This window comes from Oncorhynchus nerka, linkage group LG9b (assembly GCF_034236695.1).
Source record: "Oncorhynchus nerka isolate Pitt River linkage group LG9b, Oner_Uvic_2.0, whole genome shotgun sequence".
NCBI classification, from domain to species: Eukaryota; Metazoa; Chordata; class Actinopteri; order Salmoniformes; family Salmonidae; genus Oncorhynchus; species Oncorhynchus nerka.
Window position 1 is genome coordinate 39,250,804 of NC_088424.1, and position 26,852 is coordinate 39,277,655.

The 26,852-nt window shown below is 45.9% G+C and overlaps 1 protein-coding gene across 1 annotated transcript in view; it reads right to left on the minus strand.

The window, feature by feature from the left end:
• LOC115119460 (calmodulin-regulated spectrin-associated protein 2-like) overlaps positions 1 to 21,457 on the minus strand; it is a 167,808-nt gene extending 146,351 nt beyond the window's left edge. Inside the window, 2 exon segments of the mRNA XM_065013677.1 lie at positions 8,866 to 9,125; positions 20,771 to 21,457. Of these exon segments, the coding sequence (XP_064869749.1) occupies positions 8,866 to 9,125; positions 20,771 to 20,909 (399 nt within the window). The 5' untranslated portion in view covers positions 20,910 to 21,457.
• Positions 21,458 to 26,852: the final 5,395 nt, after the last annotated feature.

Genomic DNA, 26,852 nt, shown 5'->3' on the forward strand with positions numbered 1-26,852 from the left:
GAGAGATGGAAGGGGGGGAGAGAGCAACAGAGGGAGAGAGAGAGATGGAAGCGGGGGAGAGCAAGAGAGGGAGAGAGAGAGGAAAGAGAGGGAGAGAGCAAGAGAGGGAGAGAGAGAGGAAAGAGAGGGAGAGAGCAAGAGACGGGAGAGAGAGAGGAAAGAGAGGGAGAGGGCAAGAGACGGGAGAGAGAGAGGAAAGAGAGGGAGAGAGCAAGAGACGGGAGAGAGAGAGATGAAAGAGGGGGGAGAGAGGAGAGAAAGGGAGAGAGAGAGGAAAGAGAGGGAGAGAGCAAGAGAGGGAGAGAGAGAGGAAAGAGAGGGAGAGAGCAAGAGAGGGAGAGAGAGAGGAAAAAGAGGGAGAGAGCAAGAGACGGGAGAGAGAGAGGAAAGAGAGGGAGAGAGCAAGAGAGGGAGAGAGAGAGGAAAGAGAGGGAGAGCGCAAGAGACGGGAGAGAGAGAGGAAAGAGGGGGAGAGAGAGGAAAGAGAGGGAGAGAGCAAGAGAGGGAGAGAGAGAGGAAAGGGGGGGAGAGAGCAAGAGACGGGAGAGAGAGAGGAAAGAGAGGGAGAGCGCAAGAGACGGGAGAGAGAGAGGAAAGAGGGGGAGAGAGCAAGAGAGGGAGAGAGAGAGGAAAGAGAGGGAGAGCGCAAGAGACGGGAGAGAGAGAGGAAAGAGGGGGAGAGAGCAAGAGAGGGAGAGAGAGAGGAAAGAGAGGGAGAGAGCAAGAGATGGGAGAGAGAGAGATGGAAGGGGGGGAGAGAGCAAGAGAGGGAGAAAGAGAGATGGAAGAGAGGGAGAGAGCAAGAGAGAGAGAGAGAGATGGAAGAGAGGGAGAGAGCAAGAGACGGGAGAGAGAGAGGATAGAGAGGGAGAGAGCAAGAGACGGGAGAGAGAGAGGAAAGAGGGGGAGAGAGCAAGAGACGGGAGAGAGAGAGGAAAGAGGGAGAGAGCAAGAGAGAAAGAGTGGGAGAGAGCAAGAGACGGGAGAGAGAGAGATGAGAAAGGGGGAGAGAGACAGAAAGAGGGAGGGAGAGACAGGAGAGCAAGACAGAGGGGGGAGATAGAGAGATGAAAGAGAGGGAGAGGACAGAAAGGGAGAGAGCAAGAGACGGGAGAGAGAGGAAAGAGGGGGAGAGAGCAAGAGACGGGAGAGAGAGAGGAAAGAGGGAGAGAGCAAGAGAGAAAGAGAGGGAGAGAGCAAGAGACGGGAGAGAGAGAGATGAGAAAGGGGGAGAGAGACAGAAAGAGGGAGGGAGAGACAGGAGAGCAAGACAGAGGGGGAGATAGAGAGATGAAAGAGAGGGAGAGGAGAGAAAGGGGAGAGAGAGGGGGAGAGAGAGGGGGAGAGAGGAGAGAAAGGGGGAGAGAGAGGAGAGGGGGAGAGAGGGGAGAGAGGAGAGAAAGGGGGAGAGAGAGAGGGGGAGAGAGGGGAGAGAGGGGGAGAGAGAGGAAAGGGGGAGAGAGATGAAAGAGAGGGAGAGAGAGGGGGAGAGAGAGAGGAAAGGGGGAGAGAGAGAGGGGGAGAGAGGGGGAGAGAGAGGAAAGGGGGAGAGAGAGAGGGGGGAGAGAGGGGGAGGGAGAGGAAAGGGGGAGAGAGGGGAGAGAGAGGAAAGGGGGAGAGAAAGAGGGGGAGAGAGGGGAGAGAGAGGAAAGGGGGAGAGAGAGAGGGGGAGAGAGGGGATAGAGAAAGACAGAAATAACTGAGGAGGAGATATGGAGGGAAGGAAAGAGTTTCTATGTATGCCACAGCAGATGGGGCAGATGAATTGTGGTCTCTGTGTCGAGCAGCCATTAAATATTCACAAGAGAAAAATGGTTTGGTCTTATTATAAACACACTGGTTAGAATGTGGGCATTGGAGGGTGGGAGGATGAGAGAGAGAGAGAGAGAGAGAGAGAGAGAGAGAGAGAGAGAGAGAAAGCACTGCAATGCAGCCTGCCATTTTGTCGGCAGTTACAGTGCATTCGAAAAGTATCCTACACTTTTTTCACATTTTGTTACGTTACAGCCTTATTCTAAAATGTATTAAATACAAATTTTTACTCATCAATCTACACAGAATACCCATAATAATAAATGAAAAACAGGTTTTTAGAAATGTTTGCATAACAAAAAACTGAAATATCACATTTACATAAGTATTCAGACTCTTTACTCAGTACTTTGTTGAAGCACCTTTGGCAGTGATTACAGCCTTGGGTCTTCTTGGGTATGACACTACAAGCTTGACACACCTGTATTTGGGGAGTTTCTCCCATTCTTCTCTGCAGATCCTCTCAAAATGTCAGGTTGGATGAGGAGCGTTGCTGCACAGCTATTTTCAGGTCGGGTTCAAGTCCGGGTTTTGGCTGGGCCATTCAAGGACATTCATAGACTTGTCTCGTAGCCACTCCTGCGTTGTCTTGGCTGTGTGCTTAGGGTTGTTGTCCTGTCAGAAGGTGTACCTTCACCCCAGTCTGAGGTCCTGAGAGCTCTGGAGCAGTTTTTAATCAATGATCTCTCTGTACTCGATCCTAACTAGTGTCCCAGTCCCTTCCGCTGAAAAACATCCCCAAAGTAGGATTCTGCCACCACCATGCTTCACTGTAGGGATGGTATTGGCCAGGTGATGAGCAGTACCTGGATTCCTCCAGATGTCATCCTTGGCATTCAGGCCAATAAGTTCAATCATCAGACCAGAGGATCTTGTTTCTCATGGTCGGAGAGTCTGTAGGTGCCTTTTGGCAAACTCCAAGCAGGCTGTCATATGTCTTTTACTGAGGAGTGGCTTCTGTCTGGCCACTCTACCATAAAGGCCTGATTGGTGGAGTGCTGCAGAGAAGGTTGTCCTTCTGGAAGGTTCTCCCATCTCCACAGAGGAACTCTAGAGCTCTGTCAGAGTGACCATCGGGTTCTTTGTCACCTCCCAGATCAAGGCCCTTCTCCCCTGATTGCTCAGTCTGGCCGAGCTGCCAGCTCTAGGAAGTCTTGGGGGTTCCAAACTTCTTCCATTTAAGAATGATGGAGGCCACTGTGTTCTTGGGGACCTTCAATGCTGCAGAAATCTTTTGGTACCTTTCCCCAGATCTGTGCATTGACACAATCCTGTCTCAGAGCTCTACAGACAATTCCTTCCACCTCATGACTTTTTGACTCATGACTCATGGTTTTTGCTCTGACTTGCACTGTCAACTGTGGAACCTTATATAGACAGGTGTGTGCCTTTCCAAATCATGTCCAATACATTGAATTTACCACAGGTGGACTCCAATCAAGTTGTAGAAACATCTCAAGGATGATCAAAGGAAACAGGATGCACCTGAGCTCAATTTAGAGTCTCATAGCAAAGAGTCTGAATACTTATGTAAATAAGATATTTCTGTTTGTCGTTATGGGGTATTGTTTGTAGATTGATGAGGACATTTTTCAATTTTATCCATTTAAGAATAAGACTGTAACGTAACAAAATGTGTAAAAAGTGAAGGGGTTTGAATACTTTCTGGAGGCACTGTATATACAGTCTAACTATTCATGAGATTGTGGCTGGATTTAAACTCATGGTTCTCAAACACACATTATCAGATTAGAATAAATATCTCTGTAATGATATCAAGTCTAACTGTTTTAAAAGCTCATGAAATACCCTCATATCAAGCTACTATACATTCTTCAATAGAAGATCAACTGAAAAGGATTGTAGATTTAAAAGGACTGCTTAAAACCTAGGTTCGTGACCAAAGGCTTGAGGTTTTATTGGGGCAGACTAAATAACTGGAAGCTTCCTGCTGTACATGTTATAGTGAGGAGTAGCCCATGGTCATGACTCTCCGTTCCATTCCCTTCCATTACACACAGAAAAACAATATTCTGCTTTATTTGCCTTTTCCTAAGAAAGGCATTTTTACCTTGTACTGTGTGACATAACAGTACTGTCTGTCTGTCTGTCTGTCTGTCTGTCTGTCTGTCTGTCTGCCTGCCTGCCTGCCTGCCTGCCTGCCTGCCTGCCTGCCTGCCTGCGGAAACCTGTCATTAGGCTTGTTTTTGTCCTTTCAGGAGACAACGCTGAGAAAACGGTCCACAGATAACTACCTTAGAGCAGGGTTTCCCCAACTCAGTCCTGGGGACCCCAAGGGGTCTGGGTTTTCGCCCTAGCACTACTAGTGGTGCAATGGATCACAAAACCCACGGTTCGGATCACGTTTTGAGTCACGGATCGGATCACGTTTTGAGTCACGGATCGGATCACGTTTTGAGTCACGGATCGGATCATTATTCGGATGAGCAAAAAAAAAGGGAGACGAATATAACTTTGCTTTCCATTTATTAGTTAAAGAACACTTACAGCATGGAACTTTTAAATCTTTAAATAACATCTGGACATAAAATATTCAATACTCAATTGTTAAATTAATATGAGGTATGATACCTTCTTCCATCCAGTGGATCACCATGCCAGTGGATCACCATGCCAGTGGATCACCATCCAGTGGAACACCATGCCAGTGGATCACCATCCAGTGGATCACCATGCCAGTGGATCACCATGCCAGTGGATCACCATCCAGTGGATCACCATGCCAGTGGATCACCATCCAGTGGATCACCATGCCAGTGGATCACCATGCCAGTGGATCACCATGCCAGTGGATCACCATCCAGTGGATCACCATGCCAGTGGATCACCATCCAGTGGATCACCATGCCAGTGGATCACCATCCAGTGGATCACCATGCCAGTGGATCACCATGCCAGTGGATCACCATCCAGTGGAACACCATGCCAGTGGATCACCATCCAGTGGATCACCATGCCAGTGGATCACCATGCCAGTGGATCACCATCCAGTGGATCACCATCCAGTGGAACACCATGCCAGTGGATCACCATCCAGTGGATCACCATGCCAGTGGATCACCATGCCAGTGGATCACCATCCAGTGGATCACCATCCAGTGGATCACCTGCAGTGGATCACCATGCCAGTGGATCACCATGCCAGTGGATCACCATCCAGTGGATCACCATGCCAGTGGATCACCATGCCAGTGGAACACCATCCAGTGGATCACCATGCCAGTGGATCACCATGCCAGTGGATCACCATCCAGTGGATCACCATGCCAGTGGATCACCATCCAGTGGAACACCATCCAGTGGATCACCATCCAGTGGATCACCTGCAGTGGATCACCATGCCAGTGGATCACCATGCCAGTGGATCACCATCCAGTGGATCACCATGCCAGTGGATCACCATGCCAGTGGAACACCATCCAGTGGATCACCATGCCAGTGGATCACCATCCAGTGGATCACCATCCAGTGGAATGCCACCTGCTGCCTTGTAGGATGCCACCTCCTCTTCGATGGTGTTGGCAAACGTCTTGCCTGTGTCCTTGCTCAAAAAGGGCTCCCCGAAAAGCTCCTTCATGGCCAAATGATTTTGTGGAGGAGATGCCTCTGAGTCTGCTCCTGTCGGCTCTGTGGCTTGACCCTGCAGAAAAAAATGTCATGATCTATTGTAACAAATGATCTATTTTCATATTTCATAGAACTATAATCGTGGCAATAACATTTAATAAAAGCCATTATTCCAAATCAAAAATGGATGATTCTAATAGCAATAGCATAGACTAAGATTAGACTGCAGTATATTTATTATACAAGTAATTCACTCTTTATTTTTTTTTACCTCTTCAGTGGCCACAGTCTCAGTGGTGAGATCACTGTATGTCCTCCGGTGTAGGGCAGGGTCTAGGTGAGGGTCTAGGTGAGACAGGGACTTGAACCTTGGATCCAGTGCAGTAGATCTATGAAGGCAGTCTGGGCTTCAGGTCCTCTCTAATGGCAGCCTTGACCTCTCTAGTGATGGTGCTGTCTTCCTCACTTAGGGCCATGGATTGTAGAATCCTTGTTTTCAGAGGTAGGATCATGGACACAGAAGGTACAGATTCAGTGGTCAGTAGGGTTGTAACCATTTTCAGGGGTTTGAGCACCTGGAAGACCTCCTCTGCCACTTTCACGTCATCATCAGACAAGGTGACGACGTCTTTATGTTTTTCCAGGGTCTTGCCTGTCAGTGCAGAGTATACAGCTGCCTGCTGCTCAAGATAGAGCTCCAACATGTCATAAGTGGAGTTCCATCTTGTTGTGACATGCTGTATGAACTTGTGGGTCGGTAGCTGGAACATTTCTTGCTTGGTCTTAAGCACATGAGTGGCTGTTGTGCTTCGGTGGAAAAAGGAAATCATCTTCCTGATTCTCCCAAGGAGGCTACTGGTTACCTGAGATTCCCCTTAGAGATGCTAAATTGATCACATGTGCAATGCAAGCTATCTGTGGCCCCAGTCCAGCTTCTATCAATGCATTTACTTGGTTCTTGGCATTATCTGTGGTGATTGGGATATTGCCATTGGGCCTCTAGCTTCAACTCTGCTACTGCTCCTAGCAGTACCTGTGCCAGATTTGTGTCTGTGTGACTCTCATAGAGGGGGCGTGTCTGTAGCACCGGACGTCACATCTCCCACTCCTCTGTGGTGTAGTGAACAGTCACAGTCCCGTAGCTTTCTGTTACCCTGGAGGTCCACTCCTCTGTGGTGTAGTGAACAGTCACGTAGCTTTCCGTTACCCTGGAGGTCCACTCCTCTGTGGTGTAGTGAGCAGTCAGTCACGTAGCTTTCTGTTACCCTGGAGGTCCACTCCTCTGTGGTGTAGTGAACAGTCACAGTCACGTAGCTTTCTGTTACCCTGGAGGTCCACTCCTCTGTGGTGTAGTGAGCAGTCACAGTCATGTAGCTTTCTGTTACCCTGGAGGTCCACTCCTCTGTGGTGTAGTGAACAGTCACGTAGCTTTCTGTTACCCTGGAGGTCCACTCCTCTGTGGTGTAGTGAACAGTCACAGTCGCGTAGCTTTCTGTTACCCTGGAGGTCCACTCCTCTGTGGTGTAGTGAGCAGTCACAGTCACGTAGCTTTCTGTTACCCTGGAGGTCCACTCCTCTGTGGTGTAGTGAACAGTCACGTAGCTTTCCGTTACCCTGGAGGTCCACTCCTCTGTGGTGTAGTGATCAGTCACGTAGCTTTCCGTTACCCTGGAGGTCTACTCCCCTGTGGTGTAGTGAACAGTCACGTAGCTTTCCGTTACCCTGGAGGTCCACTCCTCTGTGGTGTAGTGATCAGTCACGTAGCTTTCCGTTACCCTGGAGGTCCACTCCTCTGTGGTGTAGTGAGCAGTCACAGTCACGTAGCTTTCTGTTACCCTGGAGGTCCACTCCTCTGTGGTGTAGTGAACAGTCACGTAGCTTTCCGTTACCCTGGAGGTCCACTCCTCTGTGGTGTAGTGATCAGTCACGTAGCTTTCCGTTACCCTGGAGGTCTACTCCCTGTGGTGTAGTGAACAGTCACGTAGCTTTCCGTTACCCTGGAGGTCCACTCCTCTGTGGTGTAGTGATCAGTCACGTAGCTTTCCGTTACCCTGGAGGTCCACTCCTCTGTGGTGTAGTGAGCAGTCACAGTCACGTAGCTTTCTGTTACCCTGGAGGTCCACTCCTCTGTGGTGTAGTGAACAGTCACGTAGCTTTCCGTTACCCTGGAGGTCCACTCCTCTGTGGTGTAGTGATCAGTCACGTAGCTTTCCGTTACCCTGGAGGTCTACTCCCCTGTGGTGTAGTGAACAGTCACGTAGCTTTCCGTTACCCTGGAGGTCTACTCCTCTGTGGTATAGTGAACAGTCACGTAGCTTTCCGTTACCCTGGAGGTCTACTCCTCTGTGGTATAGTGAACAGTCACGTAGCTTTCCGTTACCCTGGAGGTCCACTCCTCTGTGGTGTAGTGATCAGTCACGTAGCTTTCCGTTACCCTGGAGGTCCACCCGTCTGTGGTGAGGGCAACAGAGGATGCCTTGGAAAATTCATCGACAATTTTGATATGTTCCTGTTCAGAAAGACCTGCCACGATCTCCATACTGAAGAGGGTGCGAGAGGGGATTTCGTAGCGTGACTCAAGCACTTTCACCATATTCTTAAACCCTTTGTTTTCCACAACAGAGTATGGCCTCATGCCTGCAGCGATAAACATCCCAATACATTTGGTGATGGCTTTAGTCCGGTCTGATTCTGCAGAAAAGGGCTTAAATGTCGCGGTGAGAAGTTGTCTGGCTGAGTTGGCTCCCGTCACTGACACACCAGGTTGATGACGCTCCATGTATTTCCATCATGATCATACGGCTTTCTTGTGACACAATGCCCACACACCGTAGTGGTGTTGTCCACCACCCTGCTTCCGACATCATATTTGACAGGGAAGCCAAAATGCTCCCATACATGAGACTTCAATGAAGCGGGAGGCTTTTCCAGTTCTTCAGCTCTGTTTTTCTTCTTTGCTTTTTGCAATGCGAGCATCCAGGATTGATTCGTTGGGATTCAACAGGCCCCGTTCACGTGAGCAGAACACACAACTGCTTTAAAAAAAATCATCAAATCAACCTTCAGGCTTCAGAGTAAAACACAGCATCTGTCTTGTCTTTATCTTTTCACTGCAACTCTGCATCGAGATTTAGAGAATTATGACTTTAAAAAGTAACCGCGGCAGTAGAACTGTATTTCACACTATGATGGTTAAACTTTGCAGTTGATCTGTGGTTCACATGCGTGCCGAACCGTTGGGGGGTGATCAGTACGGATCACAGATCAACTACGGCCTGTTACAACACTAAGCACTACCCAGCTGATTCAAATAACCAACTTATCATCAAACCTTACCTTAGAGCACACACACAAAGAGATTGAGGATGAGTGTGTGAGTGAAAGAGAGAGAGAAGGAATAGAGATTAAAGGGGGATGAAAGAAAGAGAAGGTGTGTGTGCATGACAGACAGCTCTCCATCCTCACCATGCGTATAGGAGTGCTGGTCAGGTCCCTCTCGGTGACCAGTCGGTCCTGGTCTGTGACGTACAGTCCCTTCTGTGCCAGGGCCTGGATGACGGTGTTGTGTCCCAGCAGGGGTTTGACGGCATCGCTGCGGAGGATGAGGCTCCCCGCCCGGCAGTAGAGCTCTGCAGACAGCAGTAGGGACGCCACGGGGGGCTTCAGGTGCTCCTGGCTGTACTGGTCCCTGTAGAAGGGGTCAGAAAGCTCCTCAGGGACCGCATCTTTGGAGGGAGAGAGGAAGGGACGGGTTAGTTTGGGGATACGATGAACATAGTAAGACCCCAGCTCCTCTGGGAGTGCATCTAGGGAGGGAGAGGAGGGTTTAGTGTGAGGATAGCTACAAAAAGGTGCTATCTAAAACCTAAAACGGTTCCTTGGCTGTCCCCATAGGAGAACCCTTTGAAGAACCCTTTTTGATTACAGGTAGAACCCTTTTGGAGTGTAGGCTCCATAACTGACAGCTCCTCTGGGACTGTGTCTGTAGATGGAGAGAGGAACAGGTTAGTTGGGTCACACAATAACTAACACTACAGTCAGCTCCTCTAGGACTGTCTCTTGATGGAGTGTGGGCCACTTAGACAGTCTCTGTGAGGTGTGTAGGACACGCCCAAGCCCTGGGCCACTTAGTCTCTGTGAGGTGTGTAGGACAGGCCCAAGCCCTGGGCCACTTAGACAGTCTCTGTGAGGTGTGTAGGACAGGCCCAAGCCCTGGGCCACTTAGACAGTCTCTGTGAGGTGTGTAGGACAGGCCCAAGCCCTGGGCCACTTAGACAGTCTCTGTGAGGTGTGTAGGACACGCCCAAGCCCTGGGCCACTTAGTCTCTGTGAGGTGTGTAGGACAGGCCCAAGCCCTGGGCCACTTAGACAGTCTCTGTGAGGTGTGTACGTGCCTTAATCCTGTTGTTTTAAATGGGTTTTACTCTTCAACGAAGTCAACATACTGTACTGCAGTCTGCCCTCAGAGACTACACCACTTTCTGCTCTTCTCTCACATGATGAGTCAGGGGGTCCTGTGAGTGTTTTTGAGTCGGAGGAGCAGTTGGGTTGAAAGGGCGCGTATGGGGCAAGGACGGTGTTCCTGGCCTGTGTGTGTGTGTTTGTGCATGTGAGTTTGAGTGTGTGTGTGCCTGTGTGTGTTTAGGTCTGTTGCGGTGACCGTGTCAGTGGTTGCTAGTGGAAACCTGTCATTAGGCTTGTTTTTGTCCTTTCAGGAGACAACGCTGAGAAAACTGTCCACGGAGCCCTAACTTAGAGCAGAGTTTGTGCATGCATGCGTACAGGTGAGTGTGTATGTTTAGGTCTGTTGCAGTGACCGTATGACCACCACACCGGCAGTCACGAGTCATGAAGGCAGTCAAATTCCACGTGACCGTTTAGTCAAGGTAATTATGCTTCTTCAAGCTCTGATGCTGCAGATGGTCATTAGTAGCCTACCAAACTTGCTAACTGCCTGGTACGCAGCACTCTATTGTGCCTCTAATCACTCTGACATCAATGCAAATGTCATCAAAAATCTAATCAAACACTTCATGAGAGCCCATGAGCTCAGGTTGCAAACCATTTCTATAGGCTATGCAATTGCGGGAGAAAGCAGAGTTTAAAAAAAAAGAGGATCCCTTCAGCTTTCTATAGGCATACTATTAGAGGTTTGCCGATTAATCAGGGACCATTTCAAGTTTTCATAAGAATCAGTAATTGGCCTTTTTGGATGCCGATTATGGTCGATTACATTGCAATCCATGAGGAGACTGTGTGGCAGGCTGACCACCTGTTACGTGAGTGCAGCATCAAAAGGACCTGTGGCTGCAATATTGCACTTTTACTTTCTTCTCCAACACTGTGTTTTTGCATTATTTAAACCAAACCAAATTGAATGTTTCATTATTTATTTGAGACTAAATAGATTTTTATTTATGTATTATATTAAGTTAAAATTAAAGTTTTCATTGTTCATTCAGTATTGTTGTGATTGTCATTATTACACACACACAAATTGGCCGTTTAATCGGTATCAGCTTTTTTTGGTCCTCCAATAATCGGTATCGGCGTTGCAAAATCATAATCGGTCGACCTCTACTTACTATATTTATTTCTCAACTTTCCTAATACTAAGCACATTGCTTCTCTTTACAACCGGAGTATAGCCTACCTGGCTGGCATGAAAATAAACCATGGGGAAAAGTGTCCCTCATTCGCTATTTAAGTGCATAGATGACATGTATTTTTCCCTGCCCCCGTTTCAAGACCGGTGCATGATAATGGTCCATTCTAAATCAAAATAAATGTCAAGCATATATTATTTAGTATGTGTAAAAACAAGATTAAATGGAGAATAGTCTGTGTCAATATTAGCCTGTCACTTGTGAAGTATACAGTGGGGAGAACAAGTATTTGATACACTGCCGATTTTGCAGGTTTTCCTACTTACAAAGCACGTAGAGGTCTGTAATTTTGATCATAGGTACACTTCAACTGTGAGAGACGGAATCTAAAACAAAAATCCAGAAAATCACATTGTATGATTTTTAAGTAATTAATTTGCATTTTATTGAAACATGGCTGGGTCTTTCAGCATGACAATGATCCCAAACACACCGCCCGGGCAAGGAAGGACTGGCTTCATAAGAAGCATTTCAAGGTCCTGGATTGGCCTAGCCAGTCTCCAGATCTCAACCCCATAGAAAATCTTTGGAGGGAGTTGAAAGTCCGTGTTGCCCAGAAACAGCCCCAAAACATCACTGCTCTAGAGGAGATCTGCATGGAGGAATGGGCCAAAATACCAGCAACAGTGTGTGAAGACCTTGTGACGACTTACAGAAAACGTTTGACCTCTGTCACTGCCAATAAAGGGTATATAACAAAGTATTGAGATAAACTTTTGTTATTGACCAAATACTTATTTTTCCACCATAATTTGCAAATAAATTCATTAAAAATCCTACAATGTGATTTTCTGGTTATTTTTTCTCATTTTGTCTGTCATAGTTGAAGTGTACCTATGATGAAAATTACAGGCCTCTCTCATATTTTTAAGTGGGAGAACTTGCACAATTGGTGGCTGACTAAATACTGTATAGAGTACCATTCAAAAGTTTGGATACACCTACGCATTATATATATATATTTTTTTTTATTTATTTATTAGAGGTCGACCAATTATGATTTTTCAACGCCGATACCGATACCGATTATTGGAGGACCAAAAAAAGCAGATACCGATTATTGGAGGACCAAAAAAAGCAGATGCCGATTAATCGGCCAATTTATTTATTTGTAATAATGACAATTACAACAGTACTGAATGAACACTTATTTTAACTTAATATAATACATCAATCAAATCAATTTAGCCTCAAATAAATAATGAAACGTTCAATTTGGTTTAAATAATGCAAAAACAAAGTGTTGGAGAAGAAAGTAAAAGTGCAATATGTGCCATGTAAAAAAGCTAACGTTTAAGTTCCTTGCTCAGAACATGAGAACATATGAAAGCTGGTGGTTCCTTTTAACATGAGTCTTGGGGATATCCTTGTCTCATCGCGCACCAGCGACTCCTGTCGCGGGCCGGGCGCAGTGCGTGCTAACCAAGGTTGCCAGGTGCACAGTGTTTCCGCCGACACATTGGTGCGGCTGGCTTCCGGGTTGGATGCGCGCTGTGTTAAGAAGCAGTGCGGCTTGGTTGGGTTGTGTATCGGAGGATGCATGACTTTCAACCTTCGTCTCTCCTGAGCCCGTACGGGAGTTGTAGCGATGAGACAAGATAGTAGCTACTAAACAATTGGATACCACGAAATTGGGGAGAAAACGGGGTGTAAAAAAAATATATATATACATTATCAGCCAACAGTAATGTTACATTGGCAAATGTGCCCTTCTGCTGCATGACAGGCAGACCCCACAAAGGATGGGAAATAACCTAAACTACTCATACCTGTCAGGTATAGTTCACTTTCTTTTATATCACTCAAATATCCAATTAATGGTGGCCAATATGGAGAGATATGAGGCTACCCTGACGTATCTGAATTGAGGTGATCCATTGAGGTTTACTGATCATGAAAAGCATGCAGTTCCTTGCTGTAGGTCTAGATCTCTGATGATAGAGCTCAATGTGTGCAACTGTTTTTCATGGAATAATCTGAAATGTGTAGTTCTGACTAGGCTCTTCAAGAGGTGATGATATTACAACCAAATAGTTTTAGTGGAGCTGCGGGTCTCCTTGCCCCCAAGCAGCCAAATCAAATGCTCTGCACCTTAAAAGGGCTTTATAAATCAATTTGATTGATTGATATTGTGATGTTTTATTGATAACAACCTATATAAATGGTCAATAGAATGGTCAATAGTATGGTCAATAGTATGGTCAATAGTATGGTCAATAGAATGGTCAACAGAATGGTAAATAGAATGGTCAATAGTAGCCCATAGACTGGTAAGGAGTATCCTTTGATTAATTCATACAGAGGTGTAGGAGGCTACATGGCTAAGTGAGGACTCTCTTCGCCCCAACAGATGTAGGATCTGAATTTGATCACTATTTTATTGCTGAATTTTCCTACAACTTGTAGTATATTGAAGGATAAAAAGGCTTCAAAAGTTTCTAATTTTCACAATAAAATGTCAGACTTGATTTGCCCTAACAAAAATAGATGTCTCAACCCCTACAAAAAATGTCCATTAATAATCCACATAATATTTCAAATGTCCTGTCGCTGCAGGATCGAATTTCCTGCAGTAGCAAACTGGCTCAAATGAAGTTCCTACATCTATACATCCACTTAGTAATACTCATTCTTCAGAGGGGGAGGTCAGAAGCAAACCTAATCGTTACTGTGTTCCCATCCAGAGAGATGAAGGGGGCTATTTCAGACAACAGGCATTTACCACTCAACAGCCAGACCTAGCCACTTCAGCATCTAGTCACAACAACAACTGTCTGTCCCCAATTTAAAACCACCTCATAACCCCGAGAGGATGGACAAAAGCTCCTATGACCTCAAATCAAATCTAATTTTATTTGTCACATGCACAGAATACAACGGGTCTAGACTTTACCGTGAAATGCTTACTTACGAGCCCTTTCCCAACAACGCAGAGATAAAAAGTAAGACAAATTTGCAAAAAGGGAAATAGTAACACAATAAAATAACAATAACGAGGCCGTATCCAAGGAGTACCGGTATCAAGTCAATGTGCAGGGGTACGAGGTAGTTGAGGTAATAACGAGGCCGTATCCAAGGAGTACCGGTATCAAGTCAATGTGCAGGGGTACGAGGTAGTTGAGGTAATAACAAGGCCGTATCCAAGGAGTACCGGTATCAAGTCAATGAGCAGGGGTACGAGGTAGTTGAGGTAATAACAAGGCCGTATCCAAGGAGTACCGGTATCAAGTCAATGTGCAGGGGTACGAGGTAGTTGAGGTAATAACGAGGCTGTATCCAAGGAGTACCGGTATCAAGTCAATGTGCAGGGGTACGAGGTAGTTGAGGTAATAACGAGGCCGTATGCAAGGAGTACCGGTAACAAGTCAATGTGCAGGGGTACGAGGTAGTTGAGGTAATAACGAGGCCGTATCCAAGGAGTACCGGTATCAAGTCAATGTGCAGGGGTACGAGGTAGTTGAGGTAATAACGAGGCCGTATCCAAGGAGTACCGGTATCAAGTCAATGTGCAGGGGTACGAGGTAGTTGAGGTAATAACGAGGCCGTATCCAAGGAGTACCGGTATCAAGTCAATGTGCAGGGGTACGAGGTAGTTGAGGTAATAACGAGGCCGTATCCAAGGAGTACCGGTATCAAGTCAATGTGCAGGGGTACGAGGTAGTTGAGGTAATAACGAGGCCGTATCCAAGGAGTACCGGTATCAAGTCAATGTGCAGGGGTACGAGGTAGTTGAGGTAATAACAAGGCCGTATCCAAGGAGTACCGGTATCAAGTCAATGTGCAGGGGTACGAGGTAGTTGAGGTAATAACAAGGCCGTATCCAAGGAGTACCGGTATCAAGTCAATGTGCAGGGGTACGAGATAGTTGAGGTAACATGTACATGTAGGTAGGGGTAGAAGTGACTAGGCAAAAAGGATAGGTAATAAACAGAGTAGCAGCACCGTATGTGAAGAGTGAGAAAGTGTGTCTATATGTGAATTTGTGTGTGTGTGGCGTCAATATGCATGTGTTTGTGTGTTTGGTGTGTGTGAGCACATGTAGTGTGTGTGTGTGTTGGAGTGCCAGTATAGTATGTGTGTGTGTGTGTAGAGTCCAGTGAGTGTGTGTGTGTGTGTGTGTGTGTGTGTGTGTGTAGAGTCCAGTGAGTGTGTGTGTGTGTGTGGGTAGAGTCCAGTGAGTGTGTGTGTGTGTGTGTGGGTAGAGTCCAGTGAGTGTGTGTGTGTGTGTGTGGGTAGAGTCCAGTGAGTGTGTGTGTGTGTGTGTGGGTAGAGTCCAGTGAGTGTGTGTGTGTGTGTGGGTAGAGTCCAGTGAGTGTGTGTGTGTGTGTGTGTGTAGAGTCCAGTGAGTGTGTGTGTGTGTGTGTGTGTGTGGGTAGAGTCCAGTGTGTGTGTGTGTGTGTGTGTGTGTGTGTGTGTGTGTGTGTGTGTGTGTGTGTGTGTGTGTGTGTGTGTGTGTGTGTGTGTGTATAGAGTCCAGTGAGTGTGTGTGGGTAGAGTCCAGTGAGTGTGTGTGTGTGTGTGTGTGTGTGTGTGTGTGTGTGTGTGTGTAGAGTCCAGTGAGTGTGTGTGTGTGTGTGTGTGGGTAGAGTCCAGTGAGTGTGCGTGTGTGTGTGTGTGTGTGTAGAGTCCAGTGAGTGTGTGTGTGTGTGTGGGTAGAGTCCAGTGAGTGTGTGTGTGTGTGGGTAGAGTCCAGTGAGTGTGTGTGTGTGTGGGTAGAGTCCAGTGAGTGTGTGTGTGTGTGTGTGTGTGTGTGTGTGTGGGTAGAGTCCAGTGAGTGTGTGTGTGTGTGGGTAGAGTCCAGTGAGTGTGTGTGTGTGTGTGTGGGTAGAGTCCAGTGAGTGTGTGTGTGTGTGTGTGTGTGTGTGTGTGGGTAGAGTCCAGTGAGTGTGTGTGTGTGTGGGTAGAGTCCAGTGAGTGTGCACAGAGCCAGTGCAAGAATGTGAAGAAAAAATGGAAATAGTCTGGGTAGCTAGAACTGTTGAGCAGTCTTATAGCTTGAGGGTAGAAGCTGTTCAGGAGAACTGTTGAGCAGTCTTATAGCTTGAGGGTAGAAGCTGTTCAGGAGAACTGTTGAGCAGTCTTATAGCTTGAGGGTAGAAGCTGTTCAGGAGAACTGTTGAGCAGTCTTATAGCTTGAGGGTAGAAGCTGTTCAGAAGAACTGTTGAGCAGTCATAGCTTGAGGGTAGAAGCTATTTGAAGAACTGTTGAGCAGTCTTATAGCTTGAGGGTAGAAGCTGTTCAGAAGAACTGTTGAGCAGTCTTATAGCTTGAGGGTAGAAGCTGTTCAGAAGAACTGTTGAGCAGTCTTATAGCTCGAGGGTAGAAGCTGTTCAGAAGAACTGTTGAGCAGTCTTATAGCTCGAGGGTAGAAGCTGTTTGAAGAACTGTTGAGCAGTCTTATAGCTTGAGGGTAGAAGCTATTTGAAGAACTGTTGAGAAGTCTTATAGCTCGAGGGTAGAAGCCATTTGAAGAACTGTTGAGCAGTCTTATAGCTCGAGGGTAGAAGCTATATGAAGAACTGTTGAGCAGTCTTATAGCTCGAGGGCAGAAGATGTTCAGGAGAACTGTTGAGCAGTCTTATAGCTCGAGGGTAGAAGCTGTTCAGGAGCCTTTTGGTCTCAGACTTGGTTCTCTGGTACCGTTTGTTGTGCGGTAGCAGAGAGGACTGTGTATGACTAGGGTGGCTGGAGTCTGACAGTTTTTAGGGCCTTCCTCTGACACCGCCTGGTATAGAGGTCCTGGGTGGCAGGGAGCTCTGCCCCAGTGATTTACTGGGCCGCACGCACTTCCCTCTGTTGTGCCTATGGTCAGATGCCAAACAGTTGCCATACCAGGCGGTGATGCAGACAGTTAAGATGCTCTCAATGGTGCAGCTGTAGAACTTTTTGAGGATCTGAGGGCCCATGCCAAATCTTTTCCTCTTGTGGGGGAAGAGGCGTTGTCGTTCCCTCTTCACGACTGTGTTGCTGTATTTAGACCATGATAGATCCTTAGTGATGTGGACACCGAGGACCTTGAAGTTCTCAACCCGCTCCACTACAGATGTGTAGTCCACGATCAGCTCCAGATGTGTAGTCCACGATCAGCTCCTTTGTCTTGCTGATGTTGAGGGAGAGTTTGTTGTCCTGGCACCACACTGCCAGCTCTCTGACTTCTTCCCTCTAGGCCTCCTAGAGCAGCAACAATACTACACACCTTTAAGTGGATGGAACATTAGGCTTTACAATGTTAACCTCTTCAGTCGACCCTCTACTTTTTTGAACATTCTGTTAAAAATCGCGCAACATTTCAGCGCCCTGCTACTCATGCCAGGAATATAGTATATGCATTTGCTTAGTCTGTGTGGATAGAAAACACTCAGACGTTTAAAAAACTGGTTAAATCACTGCTGTGGCTTTACCAGAACGGCATTTACATCGAAAAGCACAGGAAAAACTGATCACTGAAAATGGGAAAATATATCCATGCGCTACTTGATCCCATTGATAAAGGTGAACCACAATTAATTGACTGAGGTTGCAGTACCTACAGCTTCCACACGGTGTCTAGAGTCTTGTCATTTCCCTTCGAGTTTTTTCTTGGTCAAACACATGCAGGACACCGTATCTAATCCGGTCTAGGACCGGATATTTTCGTTGAGTTTCTAGCCGGACATTTTTCCAGACGGACAGCTAATGATCTTTACATCGCCTCCTGATGAATTTTATCGCTTATTAACGTTTACTAATACCTAAAGTTGCATTACAAACGTATTTCGAAGTGTTTTGTGAAAGTTTATCGTCGACTTTTTGAATTTTAAAAAATGACGTTACGTTTTGAAACAATGTTTTTTTCGTTTATCACACAGTCTACATATTACGATATCTAGGCTTTATATGGACCGATTTAATCGAAATAAAGTCCCAAATCGTGTTTATGGGACATCTAGGAGTGCCAACAAAGAAGATGGTGAAAGGTAATGAATGTTTTCTATTTTATTGTGCGGTTTGTGTAACGCCGAAATGCTAATTATTTTGTTTACGTCCCCTGTGGGTCTTTTGGGGTGTTGCATGCTATCAGATAATAGCTTCTCATGCTTTCGCCGAAAAGCATTTTAAAAATCTGACTTGTTGCCTGGATTCACAACGAGTGTAGCTTTAATTCGATACCCTGCATGTGTATTTTAATGAACTTTTGAGTTTTAACTAATACTATTAGCATTTAGCGTAGCGCATTTGCATTTCCAGAGCTCTAGTTGGGACGCAAGCGTCCCGAGTAGAAGCAACAGGTTAACACAGTCTTGCTAACAACAGCCATACAAGTGCTGCTAGAACTAAATGGAGCAATAAAGAACCAAACAGGGGTTATAGGGCTCAGTTCATAGTTGTTCTTAACTGACTTGCCTAGTTAAATAAAGGTTCAATTTAAAAATGTAATAAATAAATATGGCCATCAAAAAGGTTCTATTAGACCAATAAAGCAGGCTTATTTGTAACAGTGTGGAGTGCAGATCACCCTTTACAGAGTGAGCAGGATTTAGTTTTCCACCAGTTCATCAAAAGCTGCCGTGTCAAGGACAACCAATCAAACAGGAAGTACACAGTAAGTAGTGTTACAGGAAGTCCAAACACGGGACCTGGAATATCCACCCTTACTATGCCGACCATAGGAAGTCGTCCAATTGGAGCACAGCACAGCAAGGGAACATTAAAACATGTACAGCTGTCAGCAACATTAATTTTCTGTTACTATGCAGTTATTGCATTCTTAAAAACTTGTAGCTTATAGCGGCAATTCACAATGTCTGATTCAAAGCACTGGACTACAATGTTGAGAAATAACTAGATGTATTTTAGCTGTGGTTTTCAAAAGGCAACATTTTTGTTCAGTTGCTCACTATGTAAACTAACGTCAGACTACTTATTCTCCAATGCAGTACGAACATCCATGTAGTCAGACCAAAGAAACGACACAAGATGAGACTAATGTTGGTTAACGTTCAGGGTAGGGACATCCCAAGGATCCCACCGGCAGGCCCCTGTGTTGTGATGTAATGGAGACAAATGTTGTCACCGACTGGGTCTCCAAAATGCCAACACCACAGATGTTACAGACACAGGAGTGGGCTGTCTGTATAGAGCACATTCTAGAACAGCTGCTAGCAAAGCATTTGTGCATGCACGCACACACACACACACATACACACACACACACACACACAGAGAGAGCAGTCAGTCACCTCGTCAATGGTCCAGTGCCACACAGGAGAGCAACAACCACAGATGCCTCTGGAATCAGTCATAAGAGGAAAACATTGTGTGTAAGTGTACTACACGCACATTTTCAGCATTTTGTGTAAGTGTACGTATGTAACAGTATGGCTTCTGTCCCTCTCCTCGCCCCGAACCAGGGACCCTCTGCACACATCAACAACTGACACCCACGAGGCATTGGTACCCATCGCTCAACAAAATCCGCCGCCCTTGCAGAGCAAGGGGGACAACTTCTCCAAGGTCTCAGAGCGAGTGACGTCCCCGAATCAAACGCTATTAGCGCACACCCCGCTAACTTGCTAGGCATTTCACATCGGTTACACATACATGCACATGTTCAGCATTTTGTGGGTCAAACTACTGTCACAGCCATAGTAACTAGGGCAAACATAGCTGTGTGTGTAGACTGTACTGATGAATTGGGCCACAGTTCTCTGTATTGGTGCAGGAAGGGAGCAGTAATATGTGTGACCGGGAGAGACAGGAAGAAATCAAATCTGCCCAGTCCTGCTATGCTATGAACATGTCATTCTTTAGGAATAAGTCATGAGGTGAGGCCTGCAGTTAACGCCATGCGCTTCTAGTGAGGTTTTTCCACCAATTTATACCCTTGAGAAAAGCTTACTTTACAAACATCATGCTGGAAACTATAAGAGGAGCTTTCTAGTCATGTTCAGCTGGCTTAGTCGATGGTAGTTAGCGTGTAGCCCAGTTAAAAACATTCATTAAAGAGCTGGAGTCAGTCCCCCTCCAACCAACCCCAGAGCCACTGAGCCAGTTAGGGCTGCTCTGGCTACAGTCTGCAGACCAAGGCTTTCCCCAGCCACACTGGAGGCCCCATCGAAGCCTTTAATATAGCTTAAGTGCTGCCTCTTCACCCAGTGAAGTGACAACTGTGTCATTGTCAATGGTCAAATCACATGGAATGCCCTTTCTAATACTGTTCAGATGGTCCAACAACCTGTAGGGCACGGGGCCATTGCTGTGAACACCAGGAACCAGCTGCAATAGCTAATCAATCAAATGTCACAGACATCCATGCAGATGCGAGAGGGTAGGTAAACAACGCCCTCTGCCATGTTGAGAACAGAAAAGGCAGAGGTATTAGAATGAGCAACAGTTAGTCATCCCACACGTGTGCTTCCCCTCAGACACAACGTCAATTAGAGCGCCCAGATGTGACTAATAAAATGACTAATTAGCGTATTTCATGGTCGCATTCGCGCGTGGTGAAGTCTAGATGATGGTTCATCAAGGACCTTGGAGACGAATAACAAATTCTTAACACAGATAATAGATGCTCTATAGGCCCCTCAGAAATATCGCGGTTACCAATCATGATTGGCCCGATTATGAAGATGTGCACACTGACACAATTTGTCAACATTTGGCAAAAAATGTTACACATTTCCACACCAATATTGAGAAGACAACAAAAGGCGCCACCTACCTGAGCCAAAGGCTTTGGCCACAAGCCATGTGAAGCTACAGGATATTTTAGCCCTTGTGAAATCATAGTGATCAAACGCCTTGATCGAGGGGACGATAAATGTTCGTCTCAACCCCTTGGTATGTGCCGCATCACCCATCTTTACGCCTGGCTCGCTCGGCCTCCGTTACCGAGAGGCAGATGGTCAGTTAACTCGTGGAATTCTGTCGGTGGCAGATGACATCCCGTGAAAAGGAATTCAATGCAGCAAAGTCTCTTTACGTTCAAACTTCAAATGCGTTTCCGAACCGAAGACCGACTGGAATTCCTCACACCCAGATGTGTTGTGGATCCTTCCCACGGTTACAAGCTAACCGTTTTTATTTCCATGTGTCCGATATTTTCAGTACGAGAAGAGAATTCCAGCCAGGCAACTGCAGTAGACGAGTTTAGGGATTTTCAGCCATTCCCTGACATTATCTTCAGTTTGCCAAGCAAGCATAGACGAAACGTTAGTCTACTGGAGGCTATCTACGAAACTGCTCGCCCATTTACCCGAATTCTATTTACAGGCATAGCTAAATTCATATTTTGAGGATAGTGTTCAGTAAACGGAAGCAATTGTCCTTTTTTTCCTTTATAACTGTTTTGCTCTCCTAACCCTCAATCTCCACGACGTCTCCTCTGGCTTTTCCTGCCGCACTGGACTCAAAGGCGATCTCCCTAGTGCGCATGCGCGGTCCTTCAGAAATTCCACAGATACTGCTGGATACAGTGTACAGAGCAGGGTTCCCCAACTGGCGGCCCACGAGCCGAATGGGGGCCAAATATAGACAAAAAGTGTTCTGAACAACAACAAAAAACTTTTACATAAAAGACTGTAAAAACACCAGGAAATCAGCGTCAAGTGATTTTATTTGAAGAAATCTGTTCACAGGTATTCCCACGCATAATAGATACGTGATGGTATACAAATGTAAGCAAGGTTTGAAATGATTGTTTTAGGCAAACATATCTGTTTGGGCTTCTTGCGGTCAATTTGCAGATTACTAATTATTTGTAATTATGTTCCGGCCCCCCACCCAAGAAAAAAAATCACCCTGCAACTGAATCTAGTTGATGATCCCTGGTATAGAGTATGCAATTCCCGCAGCACACATTTTCTCTGCATGTAGAATTCTGGTAGGCCTAAACTCATGCGTGCATATATTTTACATATGGGTGCCACCAGAAATTTAAACCTACAGGCTCAATGTTGCAAGGTCCATGTTCTACCAACTGAGCCACACAGGACCAGGGATGAGGTGTTCTGATCCTGAATCAGTGGTTTTGGTTTAGGACAGAGAAGCTTTGGGGTGAAGACCGAGTTAAGACAATCAATATTATTATTATGAATAAAGCATCTCAGAGTAGGAGTTCTGATCTGGGATCAGGTCCATATAATCTTATTCATTATGATCTAAAAGACCAAATGGATGCTAGATCAGCCCTCCTACTGAGTAGCTTTAGAGGCTGCTGCCCTGTATACAGTACTAGTCAGAAGTGTAGACACTCCTACTGAGTAGCTTTAGAGGCTGCTGCCCTGTATACAGTACTAGTCAAAAGTTTAGACACTCCTACTGAGTAGCTTTAGAGGCTACTGCCCTATATACAGTACCAGTCAGAAGTGTAGACACTCCTACTGAGTAGCTTTAGAGGCTGCTGCCCTGTATATAGTACCAGTCAAAAGTGTAGACACTCCTACTGAGTAGCTTTAGAGGCTGCTGCCCTTTATACAGTACTAGTCAAAAGTTTAGACACTCCTACTGAGTAGCTTTAGAGGCTGCTGCCCTGTATACCGTACTAGTCAAAAGTTTAGACACTCCTACTGAGTAGCTTTAGAGGCTACTGCCCTATATACAGTACCAGTCAGAAGTGTAGACACTCCTACTGAGTAGCTTTAGAGGCTGCTGCCCTGTATATAGTACCAGTCAAAAGTGTAGACACTCCTACTGAGTAGCTTTAGAGGCTACTGCCCTGTATACAGTACTAGTCAAAAGTTTAGACACTCCTACTGAGTAGCTTTAGAGACTGCTGCTCTATATACAGTACCAGTCAAAAGTGTAGACACTCCTACTGAGTAGCTTTAGAGGCTGCTGCCCTGTATATAGTACCAGTCAAAAGTGTAGACACTCCTACTGAGTAGCTTTAGAGGCTGCTGCCCTGTATATAGTACCTGTCAAAAGTGTAGACACTCCTACTGAGTAGCTTTAGAGACTGCTGCCCTGTATACAGTACCAGTCAAAAGTGTAGACACTCCTACTGAGTAGCTTTAGAGGCTACTGCCCTGTATACAGTACCAGTCAAAAGTTTAGACACTCCTACTGAGTAGCTTTAGAGGCTGCTGCCCAATATACAGTACCAGTCAAAAGTTTACACACACCTACTCATTCAAGGGTTTTTCTTTATTTTGACAATTTTCTACATTGTAGAATAACAGTGAAGACATCAAATCTATGAAAAACACATATGGAATCATGTAGTGACCAAAAAAGTGTTAAAGAAATCAAAATATATTCTATGTTTTAGATTCTTCAAAGTAGCCACCCTTTGCCTTGATGACAACTTTGCACGCTCTTGATATTATCTCAACCAGATTCACCTGGAATGCTTTTCTAGCAGTCTTGAAGGAGTTTCCACATATGCTGAGCACTTGTTGGCTGCTTTTCCTTCACTCTGCGGTCCAACTCATCCCAACAGATTTCCACCGGTCTAATATCCATTGCTCGTGTTTCTTGGCCCAATCAAGTCTTTTCTTCTTATTGGTGTCCTTTAGTAGTGGTTTCTTTGCAGCAATTCAACCATGAAGGCCTGATTCACTCAGTCTCCTATGAACAGTTGATGTTGTTACTTGAACTCTGTGAGGCATTTATTTGGGCTGCAATTTCTGAGGCTGGTAACTCTAATGAACTTATCCTCTGCAGCAGTAGTAACTCTGTCTTCCTTTCCTGTAGTGGTCCTCATGAGAGCCAGTTTCATCATAGCACTTGATGGTTTTTACATCTGCACTTGAAGAAACTTTCAAAGTTCTTTAAATGTTCTGGATTGACTGACCTTCATGTCTTAAAGTAATGATGGACTGTCATTTCTCTTTGCTTATTTGAGCTGTTCTTGCCATAATATGGACGTGGTCTTTTACCAAATAGGGCTATCTTCTGTATACCACCCCTACCTGGTCACAACACAAGTGATTGGCTCAAATGCATTAAGAAAGAAAGAAATTCCACAAATTAACTTTTAACAAGGCCCACCTGTTAATTGAAATGCATTCCAGGTAACTACCTGATGAAGCTGGTTGAGAGCATGCCAAGCGTGTGCAAACATTCATCGAGGCAAAGGGTGGCTACTTTGAAGAATCTCAAATATAAAATAAATTTTGATTTGTTTAACAGTTTTTTAGTTACTACATGATTCCATAGGTGTTTTTCATAGTTTTGATGTCTTCACTATTATTCTACAATGTGTGGTGATGACAGAGCTCAGACAATAAGGCATGTCAGAGTCAGACAGGAAGGAGTGGGGTCTCTGGCCATCCACACTGTGGCGTATCCACCCCAGTGTCGGCTTGGTAATGAATGCACCGCCCTCTCCCTTTTAAGACCCGTCACACCGCCTTTTATCCAGAGAAAACTCTAGCCACATCTCTCTTTCTCTCTCTCTCTCAGAATTCACTTTCAATTCAATTTAAAGGCTTTATTTAGACGGAGCTGCTCTTCCTCCCGGGGAAGGACTGCCCATTCCATGATCTCGCCATCACGGTTGACAACTCCATTGTGTCCTCCTCCCAGAGCGCTAAAGAACCTTGGCGTGATCCTGGACAACACCCTGTCGTTCTCAACTAACATCAAGGCGGTGGCCCGTTCTTGTAGGTTCATGCTCTACAACATCCGCAGAGTACGACCCTGCCTCACACAGGAAGCAGCGCAGGTCCTAATCCAGGCACTTGTCATCTCCCGTCTGGATTACTGCAACTCGCTGTTGGCTGGGCTCCCTGCCTGTGCCATTAAACCCCTACAACTCATCCAGAACGCCGCAGCCCGTCTGGTGTTCAACCTTCCCAAGTTCTCTCACGTCACCCCGCTCCTCCGCTCTCTCCACTGGCTTCCAGTTGAAGCTCGCATCCGCTACAAGACCATGGTGCTTGCCTACGGAGCTGTGAGGGGAACGGCACCTCAGTACCTCCAGGCTCTGATCAGGCCCTACACCCAAACAAGGGCACTGCGTTCATCCACCTCTGGCCTGCTCGCCTCCCTACCACTGAGGAAGTACAGTTCCCGCGCAGCCCAGTCAAAACTGTTCGCTGCTCTGGCCCCCCAATGGTGGAACAAACTCCCTCACGACGCCAGGACAGCGGAGTCAATCACCACCTTCCGGAGACACCTGAAACCCCACCTCTTTCAGGAATACCTAGGATAGGATAAAGTAATCCTTCTCACCCCCTTAAAAGATTTAGATGCACTATTGTAAAGTGGCTGTTCCACTGGATGTCTTAAGGTGAACGCACCAATTTGTAAGTCGCTCTGGATAAGAGCGTCTGCTAAATGACTTAAATGTAAATGTAAATGTTTATTTGCATGGGTGACATATGTTAACTTTGCCAAAGCAAGTGAACTAGATAATAAACAATAAAAGTCTGTCTGTCTGTCTGTCTGTCTGTCTGTCTGTCTGTCTGTCTGTCTGTCTGTCTGTCTGTCTGTCTCTCTCTCTCTCTCTCTCTCTCCCTCTCTCTCTCTCCCTCTCTCTCTCTATCTCTCTCTCTCTCTCTCTCTCTCTCTCTCTCTCTCTCTCTCTCTCTCTCTCTCTCTCTCCTCTGACTCAAATTGAAGTAATTTACTGTGCTTTCCCATAAAGGCTCCTCCTACGCCTTACACAAGCACACACACACACACAGCTTCACATAGGATTTTATTGGTTTTATTGCATGTATTACAGTGAAATATTCTGTACTACAGTGAAATATTTAAATCATGCTTGTCCACCATAGTCTATGAGATATTGTGGTGTGACCTGGATGACTGTGCAGTTTGCAGTGATTTTCCACAATACTCACACTGACATGTTAAATTATCGCCACGCAGTGGTCAGTGTTGGTACAAAAAGCAAATAATTTCGATGGAACAATTTTATTCAATGCCCAGTAGATGGCAGTCCTTAGCTACTTAATTACATCAAAACTTCCACATCAGTGATCCTACCAAACCCAGTTTGGATATCTTCCACATCAGTGATCCTACCGAACCCAGTTTGGATATCTTCCACATCAGTGATCCTACCGAACCCAGTTTGGATATCTTCCACATCAGTGATCCTACCGAACCCAGTTTGGATATCTTCCACATCAGTGATCCTACCGAACCCAGTCTGGATATCTTCCACATCAGTGATCCTACCGAACCCAGTTTGGATATCTTCCACATCAGTGATCCTACCGAACCCAGTTTGGATATCTTCCACATCAGTGATCCTACCGAACCCAGTCTGGATATCTTCCACATCAGTGATCCTACCGAACCCAGTCTGGATATTTTCCACATCAGTGATCCTACCGAACCCAGTCTGGATATCTTCCACATCAGTGATCCTACCGAACCCAGTTTGGATATCTTCCACATCAGTGATCCTACCGAACCCAGTTTGGATATCTTCCACATCAGTGATCCTACTGAACCCAGTCTGGATATCTTCCACATCAGTGATCCTACCGAACCCAGTCTGGATATCTTCCACATCAGTGATCCTACCGAACCCAATTTGGATATCTTCCACATCAGTGATCCTACCGAACCCAGTCTGGATATCTTCCACATCAGTGATCCTACCGAACCCAGTTTGGATATCTTCCACATCAGTGATCCTACCGAACCCAGTTTGGATATCTTCCACATCAGTGATCCTACCGAACCCAGTCTGGATATCTTCCACATCAGTGATCCTACCGAACCCAGTCTGGATATCTTCCACATCAGTGATCCTACCGAACCCAGTCTGGATGTCTGTTCCAGAATGCTCAACACTGACTGAAAGGCTTCAACAACGCCAAAGGGAATGATGTATTCTATTAAAC